General features: G+C 48.3%; 1 protein-coding gene and 3 long non-coding RNA genes across 6 annotated transcripts in view; 2 read left to right on the top strand and 2 right to left on the bottom strand.

The window, feature by feature from the left end:
* Positions 1-402: 402 nt before the first annotated feature.
* LOC309516385 lies at positions 403-5,378 on the bottom strand. The gene is made up of 3 exons (XR_014212862.1): positions 5,019-5,378; positions 2,116-2,233; positions 403-643 (listed from the first exon to the last, which is right to left on the bottom strand). It is a non-coding gene; the product is annotated as an uncharacterized lncRNA (long non-coding RNA).
* LOC309516382 lies at positions 633-5,012 on the top strand. Its single transcript, XR_014212859.1, has 4 exons — positions 633-739; positions 1,887-1,944; positions 4,109-4,176; positions 4,413-5,012. It is a non-coding gene; the product is annotated as an uncharacterized lncRNA (long non-coding RNA).
* Positions 5,379-5,393: 15 nt separating the features above from the next.
* Positions 5,394-10,216, top strand: LOC309516367. The gene is made up of 4 exons (XR_014212825.1): positions 5,394-5,518; positions 6,992-7,072; positions 7,851-7,967; positions 9,950-10,216. It is a non-coding gene; the product is annotated as an uncharacterized lncRNA (long non-coding RNA).
* Positions 7,069-14,489, bottom strand: part of GRN (granulin precursor) — a 34,568-nt gene continuing 27,147 nt past the window's right edge. For all 3 annotated transcript variants that reach the window (XM_082194817.1, XM_082194818.1, XM_082194816.1), the window contains exons 11-15: positions 13,152-13,388; positions 12,776-13,003; positions 12,065-12,292; positions 10,502-10,741; positions 7,069-7,685 (exon numbers count right to left, since the gene is read on the bottom strand). In XM_082194817.1, coding sequence (XP_082050943.1) covers positions 7,539-7,685; positions 10,502-10,741; positions 12,065-12,292; positions 12,776-13,003; positions 13,152-13,388 — 1,080 coding nt within the window. In that variant the 3' untranslated portion in view covers positions 7,069-7,538. The remainder of the gene's footprint in view (positions 7,686-10,501; positions 10,742-12,064; positions 12,293-12,775; positions 13,004-13,151; positions 13,389-14,489) is intronic.

Below are 14,489 nucleotides of genomic sequence, written 5' to 3'. Positions count from 1 at the left end.
TGGTTACATACTTAATTTGTTCCGTTCTTAACCTGAAATTGTTCTTAACCTGAAGCACCACTTAAGCTAATGGGGCCTCCTGCTGCCGCCGCACAGTCAGAACACGATTTCTGTTCTCATCCTGAAGCAAAGTTCTTAACCTGAGGTACTATTTCTGGGTTAGCGGAGTCTGTAACTTGAAGCGTATGTAACCCGAGGTACTGTATTCTTGTGGCCATTCAGAAGGAATTAAAGTTTGTGTGAGGTAGGTCTGTTCCTGACAAAAGGATGGGACAAGGGAATTAGATTGGTTCACTGCTTTGTTATAGTTTTTGTGGTTTTAAAGGTTCATCGTTTCCAGCTGTTTCCAGGGCACTTTTATAAATAGCAAGTGGCAGATTCTGAAATTAAAACATAGCACGATAACAGGGTTGTACAGATCTCTGCAGGATGTAATCGGGTAATCCAGATCTTCCCCCTGCCATCTTCAGTTGTCTGACTATCTGTGTCTCGTCTTCTAAGCTGCAAGCATCGTATTGTATGTGGGAAATTTTCTTTCTCTTAACAGCAGCTTCAGAAAGGCTGGTCTCTGTGTCCCTCATCACCCCTTATCTTCAGAACCGTTTTGCAAAGTAAGCTCAATCCCTGGGCCTAAAATGAAGGGCTGAAGGGGATAGAGAAAAGAGTTGAAGATCATTGTGTTAATAAGGAAGAACAATGGACCCTTTGGAAGATCAGAAGGACACATTGACAGTGTGGGGTAAAGATGGGATGAAACATTTTAATAATAATTAATAATAATAAATTTTTATACCCCGCCCTTCCCGGTTCAAAAACCGGGCTCAGGGCGGCTAACAACAAATTTAAAACACTTTAAAACACTTAATTATAAAAGCAGCATAAAATACAGTATAAAAACATGAATAACAATAAAAATCAAAAACCAATTAGATAATCACCAGGGCTAGCTGGCTGAATTGGTCCTACTTGGGTCAGTAAGGAGGCCAGGGAAGAATGAGCTGTGGGGTCTCAGAGCGGGTGATCTTCATAAAAGGGGAGGGGGGAAGGAAGAGAAGGGAAATAAAAGATCAGGCTGAATTCAAATTAAAGGCCAGGTGGAATAGCTCTGGCCCAACGGAAGGAGCTTAAATCCTGAAGGGCCCTAGTCTCATGGGACAGAGCATTCCACCCGGTTGGAGCCATCACTGAGAAGGCCCTTAAATGTAGCAGGAGAGATTCCAAAGGGTTCTTGCTGCCTTTAAGACATCTGTGCTTTCTTACGTTGAGGAGCAGAGCGGGATGGCAGGAAGGGGTGGAATCCTGAAACTTTCCAGCACAGCAAGGACCAGCCAGGTGTGGTGGGGCAGCTGTCATTCACCCAGCGTACCGTATTTTCCCCTGTATAGGATGCACTTTTCCCCCTCCAAAAATTAAGGGGAAATGTGTGTGCGTCCTATGGAGCGAATGCAGGCTCCTTGGCTGCAGCGATAGCAACACGAAGCCTCCGAAGCACAGGGGGACTGCTCCCTCCGCGCTCCAGAGGCTTTGCTTTGCTTTTGCTGAAGCTGGGAGAGCAAGACTCTCCTGGCTTCAGCAAAGAGGGAGAGCTGTGCAGCGCCCCTTCAGCCAAGCGGGAGGAGAAATGAAAGGGGCTCCGTTTCTCCTGCCGCTTCGCTGAAGGGGCGCTGAGCAGAGAGGGGGAGATTTCCCCCCCCCTTGTTCTCCTCCTCTAAAACAAGGTGCGTCCTATAGTCGGGTGTGTCCTATAGAGCGAAAAATATGGTATTTCAAAACACTGCAGCTGGTCAGTTTTGCTGCTGTTTTTCCAGTGCTCAGATTTCTCTCCCACCCCCCTCAAAATATAGTGATGGAGGAATGTAACGAAGTGACCTGCGCTTGTTTTTCAGGAGAGACAAAACGGGAAAGCCCAGGCTAAAAGCGCACGCAGATGGCCACGACCGAGAGGTAAGCTGGAAAACCTTGCATTTGAGGACTTGCCTGGGCCTCCTAGGCAACCAAGAATTCTGTGGCTGCCAGGGAACTGCTAGTCAACTGCATATCTAGAAAGATGTATGTGTGCACCCTGACCTGCAGGGAATATAAGAATGTATATATTATATAGGTGGGGAGGGTTACGAGGAGGAGTGAAGAACCCTCTTCTAACCGCAGTGTGATTTTATCTTCGGTTACCTTTTTTTCTGATGGGCCACTGCTCAGGCTGGCTTCCTGTTTCTGGTCCTTAGTCTGAGATGCTCTATTGGGAAAAGGGACAACGCACACTATAATTTTTATTAGATTTGGGGGGCGCTGAACCAGTTTAGTTGTGTTTTGGTTGTTGGTAAAAAACAACAACAGTGAAAACAAACAGTGAAAACCCCCAGGCGGCTGATACATTGGGTTTACATAATCAATAATAACATATTCAGAACAACCATATGTACAATTCTATATACCTTAACACTTCTCCCTCCACAAGGTTTATTTAACTTTTAACATTTTAATTGCCTCAAATTGTTCAAACCTGCCCAAATAATTCAATTTATTCTCAAACCAAGCCTCCTCCTTCTCACTGACCTTAAACCCTTTCATGTTATGTATCTTCACAGTTAAGATATTCTAAGATTATAATATTTTTCAATTTTTCCTTCCATTGGTTCACCCCTAGCTCTTCTGCATTTTTCCAATTACTCGCTATAACCTGTCTGGCTGCAATTACCATCAATTTTACCCATTTACATTCCTCTTTTGTTTCTAACTCTGTGTTACTCAGGCTAATAAGAACCATTAATTTAGATATTTCCGCCTTCCTACCCACAATTCCCGACTGAACCAGTTTTAAGCAGGTTTCCCATTTGCATCCAGACGGCAACTCACTACAGCTTGAAATTAAAAATAGTGTTGAACCTATTGGTGCACTAAGGCCACATAACAAATCAACTTGCATTGGTACCAACCCATTGTTTTCTTTCTGTCATTCTGTTTTAATTTACTGCTCTAAATCTCCAGGTAAGTTTACCTCACTCTTTTTTTAGAAAGGGTTTTAGAAAGGCCCTACGAAGAGGTGAGAAGTCCCATCGGGGACACCTGATTACTGCCTCTTTAGATGCCTTATGTTGGAATACAGACGTGACTGCAGAATTTATTTTACTTGTCAGTTTTGTGTCTTGATTTTTTCCCATGGTAGTACCTCTAGCTCACCACAGGAGGGCACACAAAAGCAAGCAGCTGCTGGAGAATTTGAGGATTTCTCCTTGCAGGCTGACGTTTTCTGCAGCAATAGGAGCAGAATAAAGGACCTTTAGTGAGAAGATAGGCACCCTATGGATCCTGTCAGTAATTCGTAGGGCCTTTCTAAAACCCTTTCTAAAAAAAGTGAGGTAAACTTACCTGGAGATTTAGAGCAGTAAATTAAAACAGAATGACAGAAAGAAAACAATGGGTTGGTACCAAAGCAACCCAGCAGTTCGAAAGCACGAAGCACAAGTAGATAAATAGATACCACTCAGGCGGGAAGGTAAATGGCGTTTCCGTGCGCTGCTCTGGTTCGCCAGAAGCGGCTTAGTCACGCTGGCCACATGACCCAGAAACTGTACGCCGGCTCCCTCGGCCAATAAAGCAAGGTGAGGGCTGCAACCCCCGAGTCGTCCGAGACTGGACCTAATGAGTCCCTTTACCTGCATTGCAGGGGGTCAGACCAGATGACCCCTGAGCTCCCTTCCAACTCTACAATGCTAGGATGATTCAACATGTTTGGATGCACTTAAAAATGAGGTGTTGAGAATTCTGCTAGTGCACTGCTCCTGCCTAAGCTGGTGGAGAGAGGCAGTCAGTACTGGGTGCAGGCGAATGCTTTTTGGGGTCTTCGCATCCATCCTCAAGAGGCCCAGGGCTGGCCTTCACGGCCATCTTCTACATGGACCCCTCCCCATCTCACCTAACAGGTCATAATGTCTGGGAGGCAAGCTGTGCACAGGGGTGGGAGAACTGTGCCCATTCAGATACCATTGTACTCCCAGTTCCCATCGGCTCATCCAGCGTAACTGATGGGACAGGGATGATGGGCCAAGCTTATGGGCATTCTACATCCTTTTTAACTTTTCCTTTCTCTTTTGACTCATGCTTCTTTCAGAATTAAAGGATCTGAAAATTGTAGATGGGCTTATCCTCGGCGGGAGTAAATTACCTTGCATAAGAATGGTAAGTTATACAATTTATAAAAAGTTGAAAGAAAAAACTTAGTGGTACTTAGAAGGGGTGTTAATTTTCTTAGTGGGCCTTTTTTGATTGGGTGGGTGGAGTGGAAAGACACCTCAAAAGGCTGGTAGTGCCTTAAAGACTAGTCAATTTAATTATGGCATCCATAAATTTACTTCCTCGGTTGCATGGAATGTTATCATAAGGATAGATAGATAGATAGATAGATCTATTTGTAGATATGGATGGGTGGATGAATACCTGGTTGGGCAGAATCGTGAAAGCAAGGTCAGAAAAGTACAGCGTCGTGATTATCATGTCCAGTTTATGATGGCCAGTCGGAACAATCAGGAACTGCTAACACAGACATCCTGGCGTCGTTAATCCAATTAATGGGGTTCTTGTGGGATTATTGCACGCTTCCAGCTCATTTTTGCTTTGGGTGGAGAGTTGGGGCAGCGAATTGACCTGTGTAGTTCGGAGGGTGTGGTTCACCCCTCACTCCATGTGTCTTGTGTAGAGATACCAAAATAAAGGCTATAGAGCAGGCACCCCCAAACTCAGCACTCCAGCTGTTTTGGGACTACAACTCCCATCATCCCTAGCTAACAGGACCCAATGGTCAGGGATGGTGGGAATTGTAGTCCCAAAACAGCTGGAGGGCCGAGTTTGGGGGCGCCTGCTATAGAGAGAGTGTCCTACAGGTCTCTTGGTCAGTAGGTGCTGGACTCAGCAGAGCGACTGGCCTGGCAGCCTCCAAGGATGCTAAGGTCATGGCAGGGGTGGGGGGATCCTGGGCTCTTAACCCCAGGATAGAAGTAGAAGCAGAAAGAAATCCTCCTTACCTTTTTCAAGATTACGAAGCTTGTCTTCTCGCAAGAGCCGCTCTTAAAAAAAATAAGTAGAACTCTCCTTTCACCTACCTAAATATCCGACTTAAGCTGCCTCAACTCCCAATCCTACCCCTAGCTATCTAATAAAACATGAAATACGAAGGTATAAAGCTACAAGATAAATATTAAATAGAAAAAAAATATAGGTAAAAAAAATATAAGTAACAGAGCAAACCAAAACACAAAACCTCCACTCCTGCATGTACAAACTCGTTCTCTCATAATCAAGATTTACTCCCTCCGCATCCCCACCCTGGACACCTCTGGTTGGTGACTTTTAAAGCAGCCGCAAAAGATGTCATAAAGGTGGGCAGGTCACTGTTACCTTGACAACCCACCTGCTTTGGCATGCTTCTTGAATTGTGCTTGCTGAAGCATCCCTCTTCACTTTCATAGCTCCATTTTTCACGAATCACGATTCCTTCAGCACCATTCCCAACCTCCTAAATACAGTAGGTAACTCGCACCTCACCGGTTTAGAGGTGGCTAGAGCACAGGATTAAGACAGCCCACTTTGCGATATGGAAGGCTCCAGGTTCAGTCCCTGGCGTCGTAGCTATGGAAACCTCCCCAACTTTAAAATTAATTGAATTTTAATATTAACGCACAGTAATAAAACGAGGACAAAATATGGATACAAAAGGATGAGGAAAAGAGAAGAGAAGGGAAGTAGAGAAAATATATATTGTGAGGTGTCTGCTCTTTGTCATTCCAGAAATGTAGAACCATGGACCATCTTTTGAGAAATATTGTTTTTCTGTTTTATGTTGCCTTTATTTGCAAGACCGTTTCCCAAGTTTTTCTTTGGTCGTTCTGCAAATGTTGGGGGATTTTTACATTCCCAAGACTGAACAATATCAAAGTTTGTCAGAGTTTCTGTCAGCTGAAAATCAACATTTGTAAGCTCAAACTGGAACATTGCAAGGATTGGTTTTAGGGTTTTTCAGTAATCACTAAAGAAGGGAGGTTTCTTATAGGCAGATGGTGGGAAACGGCATTGGTGAACACACATCTTCCACAGCACTCCTCTTGCTCAGTGCGCCGACCTTTAGGTCCAGTTGTGGCCGACTCTGGGGTTGCGGCGCTCATCTCGCTTTATTGGCCGAGGGAGACAGCGTACAGCTTCCGGGTCATGTGGCCAGCATGACTAAGCCGCTTCTGGCGAACCAGAGCAGCGCACGGAAACGCCGTTTACCTTCCTGCCTGAGCGGTACCTATTTATCTACTTGCACTTTGACGTGCTTTTGAACTGCTAGGTTGGCAGGGGCAGGGACCGAGCAACGGGAGCTCACCCCGTCGTGGGGATTTGAACCGCCGACCTTCTGATCGGCAAGCCCTAGGCTCTGTGGTTTAACCCACAGTGCCACCCACGTCCCATAGTACATGGGTAGACAAATCTAAAAAGCCAGAGACAAAACGTTATGGCCCTCTGGTGGCCACCGTGGCTCAACTTACCAGAAGTAATGTCTTTAGTGTTAACTCTGGCAGGGTGAACTAGATTCTGACCAAACTAAGCCTCCTAGAGTAAAATATGCAATCGCTGCAAAGAGGAAGGGATGCCGTAGAGTTAAAAGGGACCCTGAGGATCATCTAGTTCCCCTGCAGTGAAGGAATAATGTGTGGGATTTTGTGCATCACAAAATTCTTCCAACAGTCAGCCAGAAAAGGCCACTCACCCTAGCTATACAGAACGCAGCGCAGTGGTTTTTAACCACTTTTGAGAACCTGGCCTAGCAACCAGTCCTATCTTGACCAGTAGCTCAGAATAGTCGCTGCCATTATTTAACAGAAGAGACATGCTCTGGGGCATATTCCCGGCTTTTAAAGCCATTATTTCGGCCGATGACGCAAGACTCCCGTTATCGAGAAGCTAGATCGCAGGGTCAAATCCTGGTTGTGTTTATTATAATTTCATTTCTATACAGGATACAGAAGGAGAGAAGGGGCGAAAAGGCACACAACAGCTGCAAAGAAACCCAAAATGAGACAGTAGACTCCCATCGTTGGTAAGCATAGCAGCAAACAACTGCCAATCCAGTGTCAAGATTTATTCTTTTTTTAAGAAACAGCACAAAAGTAATCAAAAACAATTTTGGTAAAGAGGACTGCAGGGACAGAGCAAGACCCCCAAGCTTGCATAAATCTTGGCCCAGGACAAGGAGCCAAAGATGGCAAGCCTTTCAGGCTGCAGCTATGACTGGGGCATGGCAGCGAAGCCAGGGGTCCCTGGTGGGCATTGGAGGATGGGGGAGAGAGAGGATTTATTCTCTCTGGCAATGCCTCAAAAGAAGAGAGTATTCCATCCACGTAGGGGGCAAGCTAAGGCAGCAGGAATCCCCTTCATGATCAGAACAGCAAACTGGCAGAAGTCGCCATCTCTCCTGCACACGCTTACAAATGTCCCTCCCTGAAAAAAAGCAGAGCTCGCTCCAGCGCCCAAGTATTGGGAGAGCCCAGACATGAAAAGGCACTTCAGAGTAACACATGTGCTTGGGTAGAGCGATGGGTGAAGGCACCCGTGTCCCAGCGGAGTGGCTTCTGTTTAATGCATTCAGTGCCCCTCCTGGAACAACGGAAGCCAGACGGACAGCAGTGGCGTTTGTCAGAGCAGCAGGAGCCCTGCAGGGGGAGACAAAGAGAGAGGCAAAAATGATGGGGTGATACTTCCTGCCGGAAAGGAGTACTCAAGACTTAGAAAAGCTAGACTACTTCCTGTTTAAAAGATTGCAAGACACTGAAAAGACGGTACTAGGATGTTTATTCATGTTTCTGCTCTGTCTCAAGAGGCCTTACTTGAGCCCCCGAGGAGGCTGATGATTTTGAAAAACCCATCAAGATTGGCGGAAAGAGGAGCGGCAACCCAGCACCAACAAGAGGAATAGTCCATGGATTCTCAGTCTAGTCCCCATCCTGCTCCCTTGGCCAAGTCCTAGAAGGGCAAAACCGAGACTGGGAAGCAGATACAGAGCCACCCCCTGTAAGTAAGAAAGGAGGGGGTTGGTGGGGCAGCCCCATTTACCCTCATGGGCCAGCCTCCACTGGGACCCCCCGTGACAAGTAACAACTCTTGCAGCCCATGTACAGATAGATGAAGATTACGCATGGAGAAATTAATGATATTTGGATTGTATTTGTCAAAACCATAGGAACACATGGATTAACATATATACTATAGTTTTGTAGTCTTAATTGCCGTATTTTTCGCTCCATAAGATGCACCTGACCCTAAGACACACCTACCGTATTTTTCGCTCAATAGGACGCACCTTGTTTTAGAGGGGGGGGGGGAAACAAGAAAAAAATAATCTCCCCCTCTCTGCCCAGCACCCCTTCAGCGAAGCGGCAGGAGGCGCTGCGCAGAGAGGGGGAGAATTTCCCCCCTCTTGTTTTCCCCCTCTAAAACAAGGTGCCCTTTAAGGTGCGTTCAGTCGCCTTCAGGCGGCTACCTTGGAAGCCTGGAAAGCGAAAGGGGTCGTGCCCACCGACCCCTCTCGCTCTCCAGGCTTCAGGTTCCTTTCGACCTGCTCTTTGGGGCTGGCAGGGGGAAGCCCACCACCAGCCCCACAGAGCAGGTCGGGGAGCAGGGAAAGGCGCGCAGCGGAGAGGCTCCTGCCATAGCCCCCCGCGCGCTCCCCAGGCTGGAGAGGTGACACGCAGCTATAGAGGCTCCTGCCATAGTCGCGCGTCACCTCTCCAGCCGGGAGAGGGTCACGGGGCTATGGCTTCTTCGCTCCATAGGACGCACACACATTTCCCCTTCATTTTTGAAGGGGAAAAGGTGCGTCCTATAGAGCGAAAAATACGGTAGTTTGTAGAGGGGGGAAACAAGAAAAAAATATATTCTGCGCAGAGCATGTAAGCGGCTCTCGCTTTTCTTGATTTAAAGCAATGGAGGACTTTCCTTTACTAATAAACACAACCCTCCCATCTCTTTAGTCTATTATAGAAAATCTTTTACTAGAATTGCCATTGCTGCTGACAGAGCTCCCTGTACCACAGCTGAGACTATATTTCAAATTCTGGGGGATCAGCATCAGTTTTTTCAGATCTTTCAGGTGCTAAGTCTCAAGCCTGGCTAACTAAAGTAAATGCATTCAGGCATTTAACATCACAACTGTTTTGGCCATCAGTGTACGTAGGAGTGAAGCTTTAAATTGCTACACCAAAAACAAATTCCTATGGACCAGCATTTAACTTAACAATACCAATACTTTACAGCGAGGCGGAAGGAGGGATGGGCAAGCAAAGTGAGAGCTGCGCAAAGTGGGACAGAAGCCGTGTAAGCGGCTCTCGCTTTGCTTGCTTCCCCCCTTCCGTCTCTCATCCTGCTTCACTGAGAAGCCAGCAGAGCAAGAACGATAGCTGCTCAGCGGCTCTTGCTCTGCTGGCTTCACAGTGAGCAACAGACGGGAGCCATGGATCCCTCAGCTCACGACTGCAGTGGTAGCCAAGGGATCCCTCTGCCGCCCAGTGCATTTGCTCCATAAGACGCACAGACATTTCCCCTTACTTTTTAGGAGGAAAAAAGTGTGTCTTATGGAGTGAAAAATACGGTATATTTTATTGCTGTTTTCAACTACTTTTTAAAAGGGTTTTTTAATGTACAGTCGTATCTTGGTTTTCAAACAGCTTAATTCTCGAACGTTTTGTCTCCCGAATGTTGGAAGCTGAACGTCCAACGGGGCTTCTGATTGGCTGCAGGAGCTTCCAGCAGCCAATCAGAAGCCGCGCTTTGATTTCTGAACATTTTGGAAGTCAAACGGACTTCTGGAACGGATCCCGTTCGACTTCCAAGGCGTGACTATTTTCTTCTTTCTCATTTATTTTAATTTATATTTTGTTGAGATTACTAAAATAATACCCCCTTCCCCTCGGAACAGGAGTATCTTCCTGGGGATAGGAGGGAGAAATGCCACACAACAACAACAAGCAAGGCAAGACTCAAATCGCATGATGCATGAACATCATTATCGGTGCTGCAGAGTGCAAATTTTTCCAGCGATTTATCTACTGGTAGATAACTTCACTGGTAACAGTGATTGGATGCCAATTGGAAATGTGATATTGGCTGTTTCAAAGGTGGTCGGTTTGGGTTTTTTGTAGCTTTGTTTAGTAAACACAAGTAAAATAAAAATAAATTTGCACAGGAATTTTTCTTTTGTTCGAAATCTCCCAGAAAACTCACATGGCTGATGATGCCAGGGAAATATATACACAAGGGATTCCCAACCTGCCTGGCCATCAGTCAAGGACACTTGAGAGTTATAGTCCAGCAATGGCCACAATCCCCTCCTGCTTTCTACCTCTGTGTTTCACTCCCTTTAAGCCATTGATCCTGCTTCTCAGGATCTTTCAAACTAAGATAGCCACCCTCCCATGACCTCTGCTCAAAATCTTATCCCGTTGGCACCCCGCCCCCCAGCACTGCCACTGACCTTGTCGTAAGGGCAACAGGCCCATCCGCCCGAGCTGGACTTGCAGCAGGTCTGGTGGTCGTGACAGTAGTGCTGATCACCGCACGACACATCCCGGCCGGACGTGGGGGCGCGCGAGGAACTCAGCAGACCGCCTGCAGGCAGGAGCCTGGGCCGGAACTGCTTCTCGCATGTCCGAGCTGCCACGTTGCAGGTGTAGCCCGAAGGGCAGCAGTGTTTGTGATCCTCGCAGCAAACAGCCTGCAGAAGCAGAGAGAGAAAAGCTTTGGTCCTCAGGGTCTGTCCTGATGCCGCAACACTTGATGGCCTAGCCAAAGAGTTGCCCACATGTGAAAGGGGGTTTGCTTTTAACAGCTAAAAAGGATACAAGTTTCTGTTATTAACCAACGTCTCCCCAGTGGAGAAGACATGGCCAAATGCAGCGCAATAAACAAAAGCAAGGGGGTGGGGAAAAGGGGAATGGCTGACAAGCTGAAATTTGTGCCTCTTTTTAAGAATTACTTGCACCCTGAGAAATCTCCGCTTTCATTTTACACAAACTCGAGTTTTTAGACCTTAAAAGCTGTGGAGACAGCGTTGTTGAAGAAGAAGAGTTTGGATCTGATATCCCGCTTTATCACTATCCGAAGGAGTCTCAAAGCGGCTAACATTCTCCTTTCCCTTCTTCCGCCACAACAAACACTTTGTGAGGTGAGTGAGGCTGAGAGACTTCAGAGAAGTGTGACTGGCCCAAGGTCACCCAGCAGCTGCATGTGGAGGAGCGGAGACGCGAACCCGGTTCCCCAGATTACAAGTCTACCACTCTTAACCACTACACTACACTGGCTCTCACTGGCTTGGGCGTGTTCTCAGGTTACTGGGGGGGCGAGGAGGAGTCGAGGAGGCTGGGGCCATCTCCCTTGGCTAGTGAAACACACATTTATTTCACCCAACACGCTGAAGAAACCAAGCTGCTGCTTCTCTGACCAGCACCCTGCACCCTCTGCCTCCCACACCTGCTCTATATTTTTCTGTGCTTTGCCCTGCTCACTGCCTCTGTCCAAGCCTCTTGCCCTATTTCCTAATAGGTCAGAGTCGATTCCAGCATCACACAGTGCAAGGCTGCCTCCCGCATGTCAATCAGTCACCCAGTGCCCTGGCATGCTTTCGCTTCAGTGTTCTCTGCTGGCACCTGGGCAGAAGGTAAAGGTAAAGGGACCCCTGACCATTAGGCCCAGTCGTGACCGACTCTGGGGTTGCGGCGCTCATCTCGCTTTACTGGCTGAGGGAGCCGGCATACAGCTTCCGGGTCATGTGGCCAGCATGACTAAGCCGCTTCTGGCGAACCAGAGCAGTGCACGGAAACGCCGTTTACCTTCCCGCCGGAGCGGTACCTATTTATCTACTTGCTCTTTGAGGGGCTTTCAAACTGCTAGGTTGGCAGGAGCTGGGACCGAGCAACAGGAGCTCACCCCGTTGCGGGGATTCAAACGGCTGACCTTCTGATCGGCAAGTCCTAGGCTCTGTGGTTTAGCCCACAGCGCCACCCACGTTAAGTTTGTGCAAAGCCCCGGCTGCACTCACGTTGGGTAGCTGGCAGCAGCTCCACCCGCCCGAGACATCCCTGCAGCAGGTCTGCCCTTCCTCGCAGCTGGTTGTGTCGTTGCACCGGATGCCACGGTTCTGAGTCACACCGGCAGGATGCTTGGGAGCCCAAGGGAGAGAGTGCTGCGGCGACTGGCAGGTTTTCTGACCTGGATCGCAAGTGTAGTCTTTGGGGCAGCAGTGGACATGGTCTGGGCAACAGACAGCCTGCAGGGGAGGCAGGAGAGAGATACAAGAATAGGAGCTGGCAAGATTTAACATCAAAGATCAGAGACCAAAACGGCAAAAAAATTCTGAGAACCACTGGCCTCGGGCATCATTGTGAATTCACAAGAGGCCGAGAAAGAGGAGCAGGATTTGAATCTGGGACTCCCTGGGGTCAGAGCTCAGTCCCTTATGCTGCACCAGCTCTTTAGGAGACGATGGCTACAAGGGCTGAACCCCAGGAACCATTTTCCCAGCTGGAAGCATCTTAAGAAAACACAGGGATTGGCCAATGGGGATAAGGTGAGCCACCAAAGAGGTTCCTCTTTTGAGAACCATTGCCTGCCACAAAGGCATATTACAGCAGGGGAAGGATTCCCCTTTGTTTAAAAAGAGGTTTTTCTTGAACTGCACAGAACAGCACCATCACTTTAGTTTCACACTTGATAGCAACTTGTTGGGGACTCTTCCGCCACCCCAGCTTACCTCTGGGAAAGGGCAGCACCCCCACTCGCCCGAGGGCATCCGGCAGCAGGTGTTCCCGTCTGGGCAGCTCGCCTTGTCGTCACACCTGATGTCATTCACCTCCCTCAGCTGAATGAGAGCCATCGAAACCTGCCGGGAAGGCCGTCTGCTTTGGACGCAGGAGCCGTGTTCCACGTCACAGGTGTAGCCCGCAGGGCAGCAATTCTTTTGGTCAGAGCAGCAGACGGCCTGCGGAGGAAAGGAAGGAAGGGTGAAGACTCACCCTCATCAGGGGCCTATAGGCAGCTCCCCAAATCAACCACTCTTTACCTGTAAGGAAACCGCTGCCACCATGACACACATACATTTTGGGGATAAACTCGCCCGCTCGACGTACCTGTGGGAAAGGGCAGCACGCCCAGCTCAGCGCTCCGACCGTGCAGCACGTCTGCCCATCTAGGCAGCTGAACTCGTCGTTGCATTTCACGTTCCTGCTCAAAGAGGCGAAGCCAACGACGGCCGGCTTCTTCTCCAGCCAAGGGATGCTGCCTCCGTTCTTCGTGCAAGTGCCTTCTGACAAGTTGCACTGGTAGTTGGTGGGGCAGCAGTGGGAGCCGTCCTTGCAGCAGATGGCCTGGGGGGAGGGAGAAGCAGAGGGGGTGGGTGGGGCGGGAAGGAACTCGTGAGCCTGGAAGGAATCGGGGACAGGATTTACAATCCCTGACTGTAAACGGTGGCAGGGTCTCTGGTCTCACCAAGTCTTCAATGGGATTTTGATTGGAGACTCAAGTCAACGATGCTACAGGAATCAACCTACTCCTGTTCAGCTTCAAATTACAGGCTGATTTTGTAGGTTTTTCAAAAGAATGCATGGGGTGGGGGAACGGCATTATATGCTGGGGGGTGGGGGCTGACCAGATGAGTTTTTCCTTCATTGCTAATGACACCTCACATTTTTATTCCAAATGTGTTGGAAGCCCCAGGGACAGAGCAGCTGTGCAGGCGAAGTCCTAGATGGCATGTAAGGGCAGAAGAGTCCCTTCCCGATCCATTGGGATAAAGTAATGAAATTATTACTAATCTGGCAAATCACTGGGCACCCCCAGCTGCCAAATGCAAAGCCAGAACCAAATTAGATGGGATTGCATCAGGTTAGGGAGCTGCTGCCATCCTGTAAAAAGTGGGAGAACCAATTTAAATGGGAAACGCAGTGGGGAGAGCCAGGCTGAAAACTTGCCAGCCCATATTTTACTTCCCCACATATCCCTCTTTCTCCAGGTGCTTTGGGCTTCGACACTGAGAAGGCTTGGGAAAGCAGAGAGGGAAAGGAGCCCAAGAAAAGAAAGGGGCCTAGAAATATCACTGACTGCAACACAAACCATAGGGCAGGTTACAGGTAGGTAGCCGTGTTGGCCTGCCATAGTCAAACAAAAATAAAAAATTCCTTCCAGTAGCACCTTAGAGACCATCTAAGTTTGTTATTGGTATGAGTTTTCGTGTGCATGTGATTAGCGAGGGGGAGACTGAATTTCACCGAGCAAAAGCCACTGGTTTTATGCATTATGCAATCTACTGCTCACCCCACAAATGGGCTCTGCTTGTTCCCATTTTACAGACAGCAAAACTCCGGCCGTGAGACACTCCCAGCGCAGCCAGGCTTGAACCCACTTCCCCCCCTTTCCGTTCCACAGCCAAGACACTTGGAGCGCACGGGCCACTGTGGCATTTGGCAGTG

Source organism: Podarcis vaucheri (assembly GCF_965113315.1).
Source record: "Podarcis vaucheri genome assembly, chromosome: 13".
In the NCBI taxonomy this organism is placed as follows: domain Eukaryota; kingdom Metazoa; phylum Chordata; class Lepidosauria; order Squamata; family Lacertidae; genus Podarcis; species Podarcis vaucheri.
This window is presented reverse-complemented; position numbering and strand designations above follow the sequence as displayed.